The sequence below is a fragment of the Eurypyga helias genome, unplaced genomic scaffold, assembly GCF_000690775.1.
Source record: "Eurypyga helias isolate BGI_N326 unplaced genomic scaffold, ASM69077v1 scaffold17546, whole genome shotgun sequence".
Lineage (NCBI taxonomy): Eukaryota > Metazoa > Chordata > Aves > Eurypygiformes > Eurypygidae > Eurypyga > Eurypyga helias.
Window position 1 is genome coordinate 35,902 of NW_010254906.1, and position 13,831 is coordinate 49,732.

Genomic DNA, 13,831 nt, shown 5'->3' on the forward strand with positions numbered 1-13,831 from the left:
CTTGTCACCTGTGCCCTCGCTTGCAACACATTTGGGTGGAAGGGGGCTGAAGACCCCGTTGTGCTCTGAGCTGCTGCAAACCCTGACCAAGAGGCAGGGTAAGCGGCATCCCATGCTTCTGGGGGCAGGTGGGCTCCCAGGATGGGCAGAAATTGGGATTTATGGCTGTGGTCTGCAACGTCGCAAGAGCCAGAGCTGCCCGCTGTGTGTTTTGGTGGGGGAGCAAGGAGCAGTGTGGCTTTGGGGTGGCCTCAGCATCAATGAAATAGCACCCCCCCCCAAGTTCTTAAATGCCTTGCCTTGCAACCAGCCCATTCCCAAGTCCCCCAGGCTGGAGACTGGCTTCCCCTCTCCCCAAAATCTCCCTGCCAAGAGCAGGATGCTCTGAGCTGGCTCATTCGCCACTTCTTCCCCCCTTTTCCCTGAAAAGCTGTGGTGAGGAAGAGGAAGGTTCCTCCTGCCGATGCTGGCTGACACCCCTGGCTCGAGGGGTGACAGCTGAGCCTCCCTGTATTCCAGCCCCTCAGTGTGGGGAGGAGGGTGACGTTCGCATCCCACCGCAGGGGGCTTTAACCCCCCCACATCGTAGCAGGATTTGGCTGTAGCCAGGGTGCAGAGGGGAGCCCAAAGTCTGGCTGCCATCCGGGGCAGGATCCGAGCAGCTGGAGGGATTGCTTTGGAGAGCCATTCAAGAGCAGTTTGCAAGCGCAGGGTTGACCCCAAGTGCTCCTTCGAAGCTTTGATGTCTCTCCATCTCTCTCTCCCTCCTCTCCATCCCCTCTCCCCCTCTCTCCCTTCTTAATCCAGCAAGGTTAGTCCGGACAGAGTCGGTGCCCTGTGATATCAACAACCCCTTGCGGAAACCCCCCAGGTATTCGGACCTGCACGTCAGCCAGACGCTCCCCAAAACCAACAAACTCAACAAGGTGAGCTGCTCCCCAGCCTTGAGCACCCGCTTTGCGCCCGCCCCTGGCTCTGCGTCACTGAAATACCAGTGGCTTTTGCCGGTTCTTTGCGCGTGGCTGCTGTTGTGGCATGTGAAGGTGCCAAAGCCGGTGGCATTTTCAAATGAAAATGGCTTGAGCCCTGGCTCTTCCTGCGGGGATGTTCCTTGCATGAGTCCTTCCCCAGAGCATCGATCCTGTTTGATGGGCAGGAGCACAGCTCGGAGATGAATTTCTAAAAGAAGGTATTAAAAAGCAAAAGAGACCCTGTCCTGCCACTGCTTTTGGGGCAGGGGAAGACCATTGGGTCGTCCCCAGGATGGGGCATCTCCCTGGTTATCTGCCAGGACTGAGCCTTGCAGGAGGCTGTGGGTCTCCAGGAACATCCATGGCTGTGGGACTGACATGTGTCAGCTTGTGGGTAGGAGCTGCCTAGAAATTGGCCTGGGGGCTTAAATTAAAAAAAAAAAATGCCATGGACCAGCGCTAATGGAAGGAGCGGAGCAAGGGTGAGCTTGGCATTGGGGCAGGGTGAGCAGAGCTGTGCACCCCTTGCCCCTTGGGTTTCCCAGGATGGCTCCATCATTAAAGTGGCTTAAAAATAAAATGGGATCAAGCACTTTCAAAATAGCCTGTGTCCTGCCAGTCTTGCTGTATTGTGACTTCTCGGCCTCCAGATCTAAGCTGAATTTGGAGTGGTTTAAGGTCTCTGCTACCACCTGAGATTTCCATAAATAACAAATTTATTGTTACAAATAAAACAAGCCCAGAATTTGAGTTCCTGGCAAAGCTGGTCAAGCCAGACCTGACAGTCCACCTGGCTTCCTTGCTTCTGCACTGCATTACCAGCTATAAAATGGCAAAGGGTCATTTTTGACGAAATTTAGAGCCTGTTGCCTTCCAGGGAAAATTTCTTACGGGCAGCAGGAGCTAGTGCAGGTCTGCAGGCCATGCACAGGTATGCTGGGGTGGGCAGGGCAAGGTGTTTGCAGGCTGGAAGTGCTCGAAGCGAGGGAAAACCTTGGTGTGACGGGGGACAGGTTGCCAAAGCCTGGCAGGACCCCACGGCTCCTCCTAGACCTCAGCATCTCCTGGCTCTTGGTGAAGGCTGGGTACCGAGTGATGCTCTCTTGGATGCAGTTTTTAAACCTAACGTTCTTAGGAGATCCTCAGCGTAATGATCTCCTTTGTTGTTGTTATGGGGTGGTGCAAATGGCTTTTTGAGGCTGAAGAGCGATTGCAAGAATTCAGAGGAAATAGAGATGTGTCTTTCTCTCTAGTGCTCGTCCTTCCAGTGATTTGTTTCATTTTATTAGAGGGCACCAGGGAGGTGACTCAGCTGTCTGACAAAGGCTTTGGGGGCCAAGGGCATCAGCCCTGTTTCTCCTTCTGCCTCTGCTGTCTTTTCACCTTCTCTAGCTTTTCTCTAACCAGAGCATGATGAGGCACAGTGTGTATATGTGTGTATATATATATATATGTATTTGGCTTTGACCTGAGTAATCCCATTCTGGTTAACGTTTCCTCTATAAATATGCTTTATACAACAGGGCACCGTTCTTACTTTGGTGTTTCTAAAGGCATTTATTTAACAATACCCTCTTCTCTGTGAATACCACTGAAATCTTATTGTTAGTGGCCTTCATTGTTGGTATAAAAACTAATTTACTTAGTCAAGATTGTTGTGTGTGTCAGGATGGTCTCTGTAAAATGTATGTGGGTTTCCTGGAAAGCCCAGCTCATTTAAAATCTAAGCACTTTGGACAAAGTCACCTGCTGGGGGAGGCTCGTGCAGATATTCTCACCATGGAGGGATCTTGCCATGGGTTCATGTGTCTGGAGATGGGAATGTTCAGAGCTGCTGAAGGTCAGACCATGTTAAGTCTCTCCTAGTTGGGAAGCAAGATCAGGAACAAAGTGGGAAATTCTGGCCTCAATTTGGCTTTCCAGACCTAAAATACCCAGGCAGGACCTGCTCCCCATTTGAGAGGTGCACTTGAAGCTGTCGTCCTTGCCTTGGTTAGGAAGGGTTAACAAAGGGTGAGGGATGTCTTGGGATGCATTGGCTGATCTGCCCAGGCTCAGCCCCCTGCTCTGAGCGAGACGCTGGGTTTTTGGCTTGAAAGAGGTCAGCAGAGGCTGCCAGATCCTTGATATCTCTAAGGTCTGAGCCCCAGGGATGCGGTCCCCAACTCTTGTCTCAGTGGCCATGGCTCTGAAGAGCCAGCAGGATTTGGGGAACCCTCACCATGGGGACGTAGCATGGAGGGGTTGGGAGAGGAGCCCCGTTTCTGGTGTGAAATGGCCTTGGTGCAAGCTGTGCCTACAGATAGCTTTGGAAAAGGCCAGGCTGGGGCTCTGGTTGTTTTCTAGGGCTTCTGGAAATGGGGCAGTGGGATGACCCAGCTCCTGCGTGCTGGAGTGCCTTGTAATGGCACTGTCTGGCACTGCTCTCACCAGCTCCTCTCTTCTTCTCTTCTTCCCCGTGTCTGCAGGATCACATCCCGGTGCCCTACCAGCCAGACTCCAGCAGCAACCCCTCCTCCACCACATCCTCCACACCCTCCTCGCCGGCCCCACCGCTGCCACCCAGCGCGACACCCCCGTCCCCCCTGCACCCCTCCCCGCAGTGCCCGCGCCAGCAGAAGCAGTTCAATTTGCCAGGTACTGTGTGCTCCCCACCTCTACTTCTGCCTGATGAGAGGGACTCATGGCCAGGGGTGTCCTCAGGGTAAGGATCTGCTCCATCTGCTTGCCTGCCTGGACTTACGCTGGGATGGGGAAAAGCTGGAAGCAGAAATGGGCAGCAAAGATGAGTTTAGGATAATTCTGGTTGGGAGGCATCTTGGGAGTCTCTGTGCTCAAAGCAGGGTCAGAGCTCAAGTCTTGATCCAGTTAGGTCTTGAAAACCTCTGGGATGGAGCCAGGACAAGCTCTGTGGACAACCTGCAGGGCTTGAGGCTACAAAACCTTTCCCAGGCGTGAATCCTCCTCCATGGCGTGTGCCCACATTGTTGCCTCAGTGGCCAATGGGAAGCAAGGTCTTCCCTCTCTGTGAGGGTTTCTTGACTTGACTTCTCTGTGTCTTTGGGGTGATGGGCCTCCAACAAGCCTGTTGGCAGCGTGCATGGGGAGGAGCTGATGCTGGAGGTGTCTGGTGTAGCTTGTGCCACCGAGTCTTGTTGGGGTCCATGGGACCCATCTGCTCTTGGAGCTCAGTCTCTCTGGGGATGGTGGAAGAGGTCACTTGGTCATGGTGGCTGCAGGACACAGGCTTTACATTAAATGGCCAGAAAGGCCCCTCCTGGCCTGAGGAGGTACCGATGCCTGCCTCAGCATCGCTGCCTTTGGGATGTCCGTGGAGCAGTGCTGCTGCTCCAGGGAAAGTCCCTGCCCAGAGGGGGATGGCTCAGCACCACTCCTGACAGTGGGGAGGGGCTCAACTGCCCTCAGCCACCCATCTGCCTCTCCAGTTGCTCCCAAAAAGGGCCTGGTGAGGGGAGATGAAGGGAAGTTGTGGCCCCAGCCCATTTCTGAGATGCTGGCTGGTGACTCCTGTTTGTTTTGTGGCCTCGAGCCTCTTGGGTTGGGCAGCAGCTGGGAGGTGGAGGTACCTCTTGCATGCCAAAACCCTCAGTGTTAATGAACTGGTCTGGGTAGAAAGGTTGGGAATTCTCTGGAGGAACCAGACGGCACCTTTGTGCTCTGCTGATCCAGCTGTACCATGGTGATTCCTCCCTTCTGTCTTGACAAGCATTCAGCTAGAGGGGAGGAGGAGGAGGAGGGAAGCGAGGGCGGATTTGACTGGCAGGATCCGTCGCCACAATAACAAACATTTCCGAAAGCTGGAGGAAAAGAATAAACACCAACCAAACAACACAGGTCTTCATGTGCCTGGAGAGGCTGCAGCCGTGCACAAGCCTTGCTCACAGAGTGCCCAGGGCTTGCGCAGGAGGCTGGAGGGCTACGAGGAAGACAGTGGAGGAGCTGCGAGCTGAGCACCCCAGGGAGCAGTCAAGGCTCAGCTCCCTTTCCCCGGGTTGGGATTTTGGCAGCCACAGCCCCTGAGCTTCCAAGCACTGGGAGAATAGTCCACAGCATGGCTGCAAACCCGAGAGCATGGTGTGGGTTTCCATGCTGCTATAGCCGAGCATGGCGTGGTTCAGCCAGAGCCGAAGCATCCTGACATTCGGCAGCGTGATAGCCAGGCTCACAGTGATTCACATCCCCAAACCGCTTGCTGGGCAAGCCCTGCACCTTGCCTGGGTCTGAGGGCAAAGGACAGAGGGTGCAGCGTTTTGTGGCCCCATCATGCCTTGCTTCTGGAGCAGAGACCTCCCAGCAGATCTTTTGAGATGTTATCTCATGTTTAAAGCAGAAACCACAGAAGTAAACCCTGTAGTGGGCAGCAGCATCTCCTTATGGGGACCCAGACATGCTGTCCAGGAGCCCCTGGCATGCTTGCCTGTCTGGAGCTTGCCCCAGATGGAGCAGGGCAGGATTAGACCCCAGCAGCTCAGGGTGGTGGCTGCTCCCTGCTTTCATGCCCGTGATGAGCAGAGCCCTGTGGTGAACAGGAGCCAATCCGACACAAAGCAGGACTTACTGTGCTTTCATCTTCCCGCGCGGGAAGTTCTCCATGGTTCATCTCATCAAGATGGTCATCATGGGGATTAGGATTTGAGCTTGGAAATTGCAACATGGTGACCTTTTCCTGCCAAAATTACCTTTGAGCCTCCTTTGATCTCGGCTCAGGGGTGCTCAGGTCCTGCTGCAGAGCTGAGGTCAGTCTTCAGGGTATCAAAGCTTTGGGGTCAAAGACGGTCTTTGGGGTCTTGAAGCTTAAGGAGAAGGTGCCTTCAGAGCTGGTGCCAACCTCTGGAGGCCTCAGCATCTCTGCCTGGCTTCATGCCCGTGAGCTGCCTGCCCACGTGAGTCAAAGCAGCCTTTGGGCTTTGCCGCTGGTGACAGGGAGCTGATGGAGGGTACCACCACGCAGAACCCTTCTGCAGCTCTGGCGCTGCTGACAGCCGCCAGCTCCTTTCAGTGCTCTGGGAGACAGGCAAGGAGCCGAGGAAGGACACGTCTCCAAAGCAGGGCAGAAATGCACAGTTAGATGGGTTGGATACGGCAAAAATGGGCTGCAAACCCATTTTTTGGTGTCTCCATGATGCCGAGCAGTTCCCAAAGGCCGGTCGGGAGCTGAGCACTCAAACCCCTTGAGATTTTGCTGGCAACCAGCTGCCCAAATACCACCGCTGACATTGCAGATGGCACCAACAGTCTCCAAATGGCACAGAGCAGTAGCTGATGGTTGCAAAAATTAAGTGATAATCCAGCCAGATCGTTAGAGGGCTATGGTCTTAATTTTTTGACTCTGGCACCCTACGTGCCATCACGGGTGGCATCCTCTGGAGAGATGGAGGTGGGAGGAGTTGGGTCATGCTGGGTGGGACATGGACCTGGGACTGGCATTTCATGGTGCAGGACTGGGCACAGCTTGGTGTCTCTGCAGCAGTCTGGCCTTGCAGGTCGGTGTTTAACCCCTCTTTTCTCTCTTCCAGCTTCCCATTACTACAAGTACAAACAGCAGTTCATTTTCCCAGGTAAACCTCTTGGAAAGTCTCTCCCGTAACGCGGGGTGCTGGGATACCCCTTAGCAGGGTGGGTGCATGGCTGGCTCTTCTCACCTCTGGATTTGTGCAGGAGGGTTGTGCTGAGGTGGGATTTCTCCCCAAACCCAGTATGTTGTTGCAGGACTGTGCACTACCAAGATGCTGCAGGGCTGGGTGATACCCAGATATAGCTGAGGGTGTAACTAAACTGGACCTGGGGCTGGAGAGAGGTTTGCAGTGGGATTTAGATCCCCTGGGTGCCTCCGGCACTGGAAAGGGCTGCGTGTGCCTCCCAGCCTGCTCTCACTCCACTCTTTTCTCCCCAGACGTGGTGCCTGAGACACCGACCCGAGCCCCGCAAGTCGTCCTCCATCCCGTCAACTCCAACCCCATGTGAGTGCCTCCCCCTTCTCCCAGCTGCCTTCACCTTCCCCTCCCCAGGCACCCATGGGTGCTTTGCGGGAATGATTGGGTGCTCAGGGATGCTTTTTGGGCAGGCTGGGGTGGATGGTTGGGGTGAACCCTCAGTGTTCCTGCTGCCCTAACCCAGCTCATGGCTCTGGGCCGCGTCTCGGGGAGGAGAAATGTTGAAAGGAGAGGGCGGGGGGGACTGATTTATAATCCTCAGGGGAACAAACGACTCTCAGTTCGAGGCAAAACCCACAAGATGCCAAAGCCCAAGCGATCAATCTTTTACTAAATTATAAGGAGAAAACCAGGTTTTTTGAAGTGATTTTGATAAAGTTGGTTCTTGCCACCCCACCTGCAATATTCTTAAGTCCAATAAACGTTGCACTGAAGTTTGAGATGCAGTGTCTAATTAGCATTAGGACTAGCTCTCCCTGCCAGTCGGGTCCGAGCTGCTCTGCCGAATCTGGCATTCCCCGAGGTCCTTGTGCCTGTGCTGCCCTGGCAGCACCGCCCAGCCGTGTTCAGGGTTGCTGGCATTTTATAAATGCCATTTTTGAAGGATTTTACAAGCCAGGAGTTTAACAGATAGGGGCTCACTCCATGTGGTTTGTGGCCGGCTCGCCCACGCACTCCAAACTGCATTGGCAGCTGCTGGGGGGTCCAGTGGATCTCACCTCTGTCTGTGGGAGGCGTTGGGATGGAAGGGGATGGAGCCGCTGGCGCCTGGGAAATTAATGGCAAAGTGGAGAAGTCGAAGCCTTTTTTTTCCCTTCCCTGCCTACAGCAAGGAATGAGGCGTAGGGCTGGCAGGCTTTTGTGGAAAAAGAGCTTTTGCTATGCAGAATCTGTGATTCTCCTCTTGCTCACCCCATTGAAAATAACCCACGGGAGCCGCTGAGGTTACGCAGGGCTTGGCTGGGTTAAGCAGCCACCTCTGCTCCGTACGGTTGGATACTCGGGAGACAGGTATTCGTGCCTGGGCTAAAGATCAGCCGGGAGGAGACTGCTGCTCCTGCAAACCACCCGTGCATTGTGATGGGCAGCAGAACCCGTCTGCATCTGCCTGGGCTTTCCATGCAGCTTAAAATACCGGGGTCCACTCCTTGTATATGCACCTGTGTCTCCCCTGGGATTTATGGCTCATTAGTGGCATTGGAATGGGATAGGAAGCACAATCCTAGCTGCATCTTGGAGGGGAAGCTCTTATTTATATTATTGATAATACTATTTTAAAATTTGCTCAAAACCACCCGAGCTGCTCCGGTGGGTCTTCCCCACTGAATTTTCCTAATTCCCCATTAGCCGTGGGGTGCGGCGAGTCCTTGGTCATGGACCTGGTGGTGGGAGGTGCTGTGGAAGTGGAGAAGAAAAAGAGGAGATCCTGGCTTGAGGAACTGGGAAGCTAAACCGGCTCTGCTGTGAGGACAAATTTGGGTGCTCTTACTGCAGGGAGGGTCTTTGAAACCCCCACTTCTCAAAAATAATTGAAACCCCCATTTTCTTCTCTTCTGGCTGCTAATCAGACACACTAGTTGCTTTGGCTGGTGTTGGGAAGGTAATTCTGATCTTAGAAACCACCTAAAAATGCCACGAGTGCTGCTTCGATAGGGCCCAGAGCTGTGAGGGTGTAAATCTGTCCCTTCCCCAGATTAGCCAGGGGTGATGCCCATCTGCGGTGCCCTGGCCTCCAGGATCCTCCTGCTCGCTCCTCCCGGGGCATGTGGTGATGGTGCCTCCTCCGCACCATGTGCTTTGGGCTACAGGATGGGGAGACCTGTCTGAGTGTTCCCACGTCACCGAATCCATCCTGGAACTTCGTGCATCCATATTAATTAATGCAATAATTAATGTTGCTCATCCCTGCTCCCCTGTGAGCACTCAGGGCTGTCGTCAGGGATGGAGGCAGCCAGGGTGTGGGTGGGAAGGGGTTGCTCTCCCGGATTAGCAGTGAGCCTGATTCTTCTCCTCCCTGGTCCTGGTGCAGAGCGATGCTGCGGGAAGCAGGACTCGGTGCCTGCGCGTGCTCCCCACCTAACTGTTTTTACCCAGCGGTAATTCAGTAATTCTTTTAACAGCCTGGAAGGGAACCCATTGCTTCAAATTGAAGTGGAGCCCACCTCGGAGGTGAGACAGTGGGATCGCCCCTCTGCTTAATGGGCCTTTATTTTATATGTATCTTAGGGCACATTTCACAGGAGCCAGATAAGTTTAGCATCTGTGCAGTGAAATTTCTGATAATTGAATTAATGGCTACGTCTGATCCTGCCCAGGCATTCGTGTCCCCACCCCATGAAGAGGGACCCTGATGGGCTTCGTGTCTGTCCTCAGGTTTATAAGTCAATGAGCTTTTCTGAGAAGCATTAAAAACGTGGCGGGGTGAAGGGGGAGGATGGGGATGCAGTTTTAATGGGCACTGTAAATCCTATAGAAAGCATATAGAGAACATCAAGGGAAAAGCCAAACCTGCCCTGGGGCTGGGGGTGCCAAACGGGGGGTGCTGGGTGGGAGCAGTCAGTATTAGCGGAGCACAGCTCGTCAGCGGTAGGATGAGGCGCTGCTTTCAGATGAATTAATTAAATGCTCCGGTGTGTAGCTCTTCCATTAACCCTGGGGTAAATAAACGCCTCCCTGCAAAATCTGGGTTTCTGCTGGCTTTGCTTAGAGCACAGATGCCCAGTTGCCTTTGGAAGGTACTTGCTCAGTTTCTCTGGATCTGAACAAGTGGGTGGGTGTGTGAGTGGGGTTTTGTCCACGTTATTTCCCTTGGCCACAGTTCGTTTCCCCCTGTTTTATTGTGCTCACCTCCCTTTGCCCTCCTCCCCCTCTCCAGAATGAGGAAGGCACCGAGGAGGCACAAGAGTCCGAGGATGACTTTGAGGAGATGAACCTCTCGCTCCTGTCCGCACGCAACTTCCCCCGCAAGGCCAGCCAGACCAGCATCTTCCTCCAAGAGTGGGACATCCCCTTCGAGCAGCTTGAGATTGGCGAGCTCATCGGCAAGGGCCGCTTCGGGCAGGTCTTCCACGGGCGCTGGCATGGGGAGGTGGCCATCCGCCTCATCGACATCGAGCGGGACAACGAGGACCAGCTGAAGGCCTTCAAGAGGGAGGTGATGGCCTACCGGCAGACGCGGCACGAGAACGTGGTGCTCTTCATGGGAGCCTGCATGAGCCCTCCCCACCTCGCCATCATCACCAGGTAAGCTCCGACGTCTCGCGCTCAGCCGGAGTCAGTTTTTCTTTCCAAAACATCTTCCTGCAGTCAAATGTTAGGCCGGCCATGCCTCCCTGTCCTCCTTCGGCTGTGATTTGTGCTGCAAAGCAGGTAGCAAACCCATCTGAGTGAGGCCAGGCAGGTTCATCTCTGGTAGGAAAGGCGCTTGAGACAGGAATTGTTTGTTTTAACCAGGAAGGATGTAGTGTGGTGTGATCTCTGGGGTGGAATTGACAGCTTCTCTCCTGGGTGGAGGTTTTTGCATGGTGCCCTGGTTGGGTCCCTGGATGGATGATGGGGTCTGGACCCTGCTCGAGTGTTGCCATGTTGTAAAAAACCTCTAATTGCATAAAGCAGTGTGCATGATCACCACATTTCATAAATAATTTGGTTCCATGAGAACAGCTCTAGTGTCGGAAGGCACAGCAGGGTGCAAGTGTTGGGTCCAATGGTCTGTGAAATGGCCAGAAGGGAGCAGAGGGGGGAAAGCCAGGTGCGTGCAAGGAGAGATGATGCTCTGCGGGGCTGGGGCCTGCCCACAGCGTCTCCTCGCTCCCGAGGATGTGGGAAACACTGCAAGTCAGGGTAACCTGGAGCATTTCTTCCCTTTCCCAAAGGTGTTTTCTCTATTATATCCAAAATTTGGTATGGGATTAATAGGAATGAGTTTGGAATGGGACTATTGGAAGGAGACTGGGGGCTTGAAGAGCTGCTGGCTGGTGATTCCCAGGGATATCACAGCAGGATACAGGAATGAGACTGCTGGATGGGGCTTCTTGCAGCTGACTAGAGAGAAAGCTGGGATTTGGGGTCTTCCAAACCACCTCAAACACCTTTAGAGTTGCCTCAGTCTCAAGAAATTGCCACGTGCCTGCTGTCATCTGCATGTGTGGTGGGAAACGCAGCGATGAGCATCCCAGAATACTCCTTGCATGGGTGGGCAATCACCAAAATCCCTGCTGGCCTCGAGGGAGGGGAGGCTGCAGCTGCTCCCGGAGCAGTTGTTGTCACATGAAATACATTTTTTTCTGAGTATTCCGTTATTTCCCTCACTTCTAGACTGTGTATTTGGCTGTGGGGCTTGACACAGTGCCGCTTTGCGTCCCACCGTGGGTTACCTTCTCTCAGAGATGGTTCCCCAAGGTGAGGCTGAATTTCCAGCCTCCTCCTGGCAGCATTTCAAACGGTCTGTGCCGAAATGGCAACGCTTCCCACAGCCATGAGTGGTGAAATATTGCATCATCCCTTCCTAATGCCCCTTTGAAAGTGTCACCTCCCGGTCCCAGCTCTGTGGGTGTTGGGGTGGGGGATTTCAAAGGATTTCAACCCAAATTTGTGGCTCTTCATGCCATCGCTTGCTCCCAATCCTGGTGGGTTCATGGGCGGCATTTGGCTTGGGAGTTGCATTCCCTGGAAGCAGGGTGACCCCAAACAGGGCTGGCTCTCCCCAGCTGGGGGCTTGCAAAAATATGCTTTATTTTTGAGATCAAAAATAGTCATCTGGGCAAATTCAGCAGCATTTTAGATCTCCATCTATTAGCTAGCTTCAGGCCAAAAGCTTTTTGAAAAGTGTGCAAACACCCGTGTTGATCGATGCGTCAGAGAGCCCGTCCATATGTTACACCGGGCAGCGCTGCCGTTTCCCAGAGGAAAATGCAGCTTCCCCATCCCGCTCCGCTCTATGATTCCTTTGCGGCCCCCTTTTGCTCAGCTTTTCAATCCTATTCAATATAAAAACCTGGGAAATGTATTCTTTTTTTTTTTTTTAACCTATGAAGTGTTTTTTATTCTAATGCCTCTTTATATAAAACCATAAAGGTGCCATTTTTGACAGTTTGACGAAATAAATATGTGCGCTGCGATAGCTCGATGCATTAATATGAGTTCTGTGAAGCTCGCTGCTCACTTTGCTTTCCTTCCCAGCTGCACTCAGTCCCTGTTTTTAAGGTCAAAGTCCAGCTTTATTGGATTGCCCTAAATATAACCTGTGCTCGCCGTGTCTCCTGTGCTGCCTGCGCTTTGCCTACATACGGCATCCCGCTTTTATCTGTGTTCTTTAAAGGTATCCCCATAGCTTTCCAGTTTCAACTGGAAATCTGTTTGGTTTTCCCCTGTTGGGATTTTTGGGATGCAATTGGCTCATGTCTGGGGCCGGTGCTGGGCTGGCTGTGAGGATGCAGGAAAACTGAGGGGGATACTGGAAGAGGGCTCAGCGCTGGGTCTCAGGGAATTTTTGGGAAGCCCAGGACTGCATGAGTGGACATCCCTTAGCCCTGAGGTCATGTGCAGACACAATTTATTCCCCTTTGAGGCTTTCCGTGGGGCTCTGTTCTGCTGGTGCTTCCCTAGGAGGCACCTCTGGAGCTCTCAGGGCAAAGCATCCTTGGACTTCCTGGGGTGACAGCACAGGGATGCTCCGTGCCCTCGTGCCTGCAGTCCTCCTCTGATCTGCCCTTGGTTGAACAGTTTTTGGGGGTTTCTTGGGATATCTCTGATCATCTCCTGTGCAGAAAATCTTTCTTGCTCTGTGGAGGTCTCCATACCATGCATGTTTTCTCACCTGGCCCTGCTTCTTGGAACAGGCAGGTCTTTCCTAAGGGATTCAACGGTCCTGGGGACCCTTCTGCCATGGCACAGATTGGAGCTGCTGCTCGGGCATTGTAGGGAATGAGTCTGACAAGGAAAACATGACCTGGACTGCGAACGATCCAGGATGCTGGAAACGATCCAGGAAACTGGGAATGATCCAGGATGTGGCACTGGAGGGATGCTGGTGACCCTGTACAGGGAAGAGCATCTGTCTACAAACAGGATTTTTCTGAAGCAGGTCACCTTCTCCCATGGGTTTACGGGAATAACTTTAAACTGGACTTTGCTTGGAGATAGGGGAAAATCAGTCCCAGTTGTCCGATGAGGCTAATTACAGGTACCAATCCAGGCTTTCCAAATTTCCTTGCCTGCCCCTCCCCACGTACATTCCCTTGGCCGAACTGGCTTCCTGCAGAAGAGCCCCCATTTATTCTGGATGCCCAGAGGTGGTCGCTCGAGGCCGCTTTTCCACCAAGAAAAGAGCAATTTCTTGTAGCTGTTAAAGAAATCTCCATTTTCCTGCTGGCACACTGCAAGCAGCTGCCTGTCCCTGGAAGGGGCTTTACCATGCCGTGCCACCCGGCGCTGCTGGAGAGGGGTTATTTATAGACAAGTTTATTTTTACTTTTTCACGTCCCTACATTTTCCTTCCTGCCTGCTTGTGTTATTCAAGGATCGTCACATTAGCAGAAAGAAATCTCTCCCTCTAAACACCATGGCCCGCAGGCAAAAGCTGTGAGGGCTGCAAGTGCCTGACTGCGTTGCAGGGGAAACTGAGGCAGGAGCTTGGTGATGGCGTGATGCTTTGGGCTAATGTTGCCATTTTCTGTGCATTAACCACTGGTCTGGCCAAGACTGGGACCAGAACCATACAACATGTTCATCAATGACATAGGTGTTGCACCCTCAGCAAGTTTGCTGACAACACCAAGCTGCGTGGTGTGGTGACATGCTGGACGGAAGGGATGCGATCCAGAGGGACCTGGACAGGCTGGAGAGGTGAAACACTGCCAACCTCATGGAGTTCAACAAGGCCAAGTACAAGGTCCTGCACCTCGG

General features: G+C 53.3%; 1 protein-coding gene across 1 annotated transcript in view; it reads left to right on the plus strand.

The window, feature by feature from the left end:
- KSR2 (kinase suppressor of ras 2) overlaps positions 1-13,831 on the plus strand; it is a gene marked incomplete at its 5' end in the record, with an annotated part of 71,759 nt that overhangs the window by 35,888 nt on the left and 22,040 nt on the right. The window contains 6 exons of the mRNA XM_010153169.1: positions 802-926; positions 3,440-3,608; positions 6,509-6,550; positions 6,886-6,952; positions 9,046-9,094; positions 9,801-10,168. Coding sequence (XP_010151471.1) covers positions 802-926; positions 3,440-3,608; positions 6,509-6,550; positions 6,886-6,952; positions 9,046-9,094; positions 9,801-10,168 — 820 coding nt within the window. The remainder of the gene's footprint in view (positions 1-801; positions 927-3,439; positions 3,609-6,508; positions 6,551-6,885; positions 6,953-9,045; positions 9,095-9,800; positions 10,169-13,831) is intronic.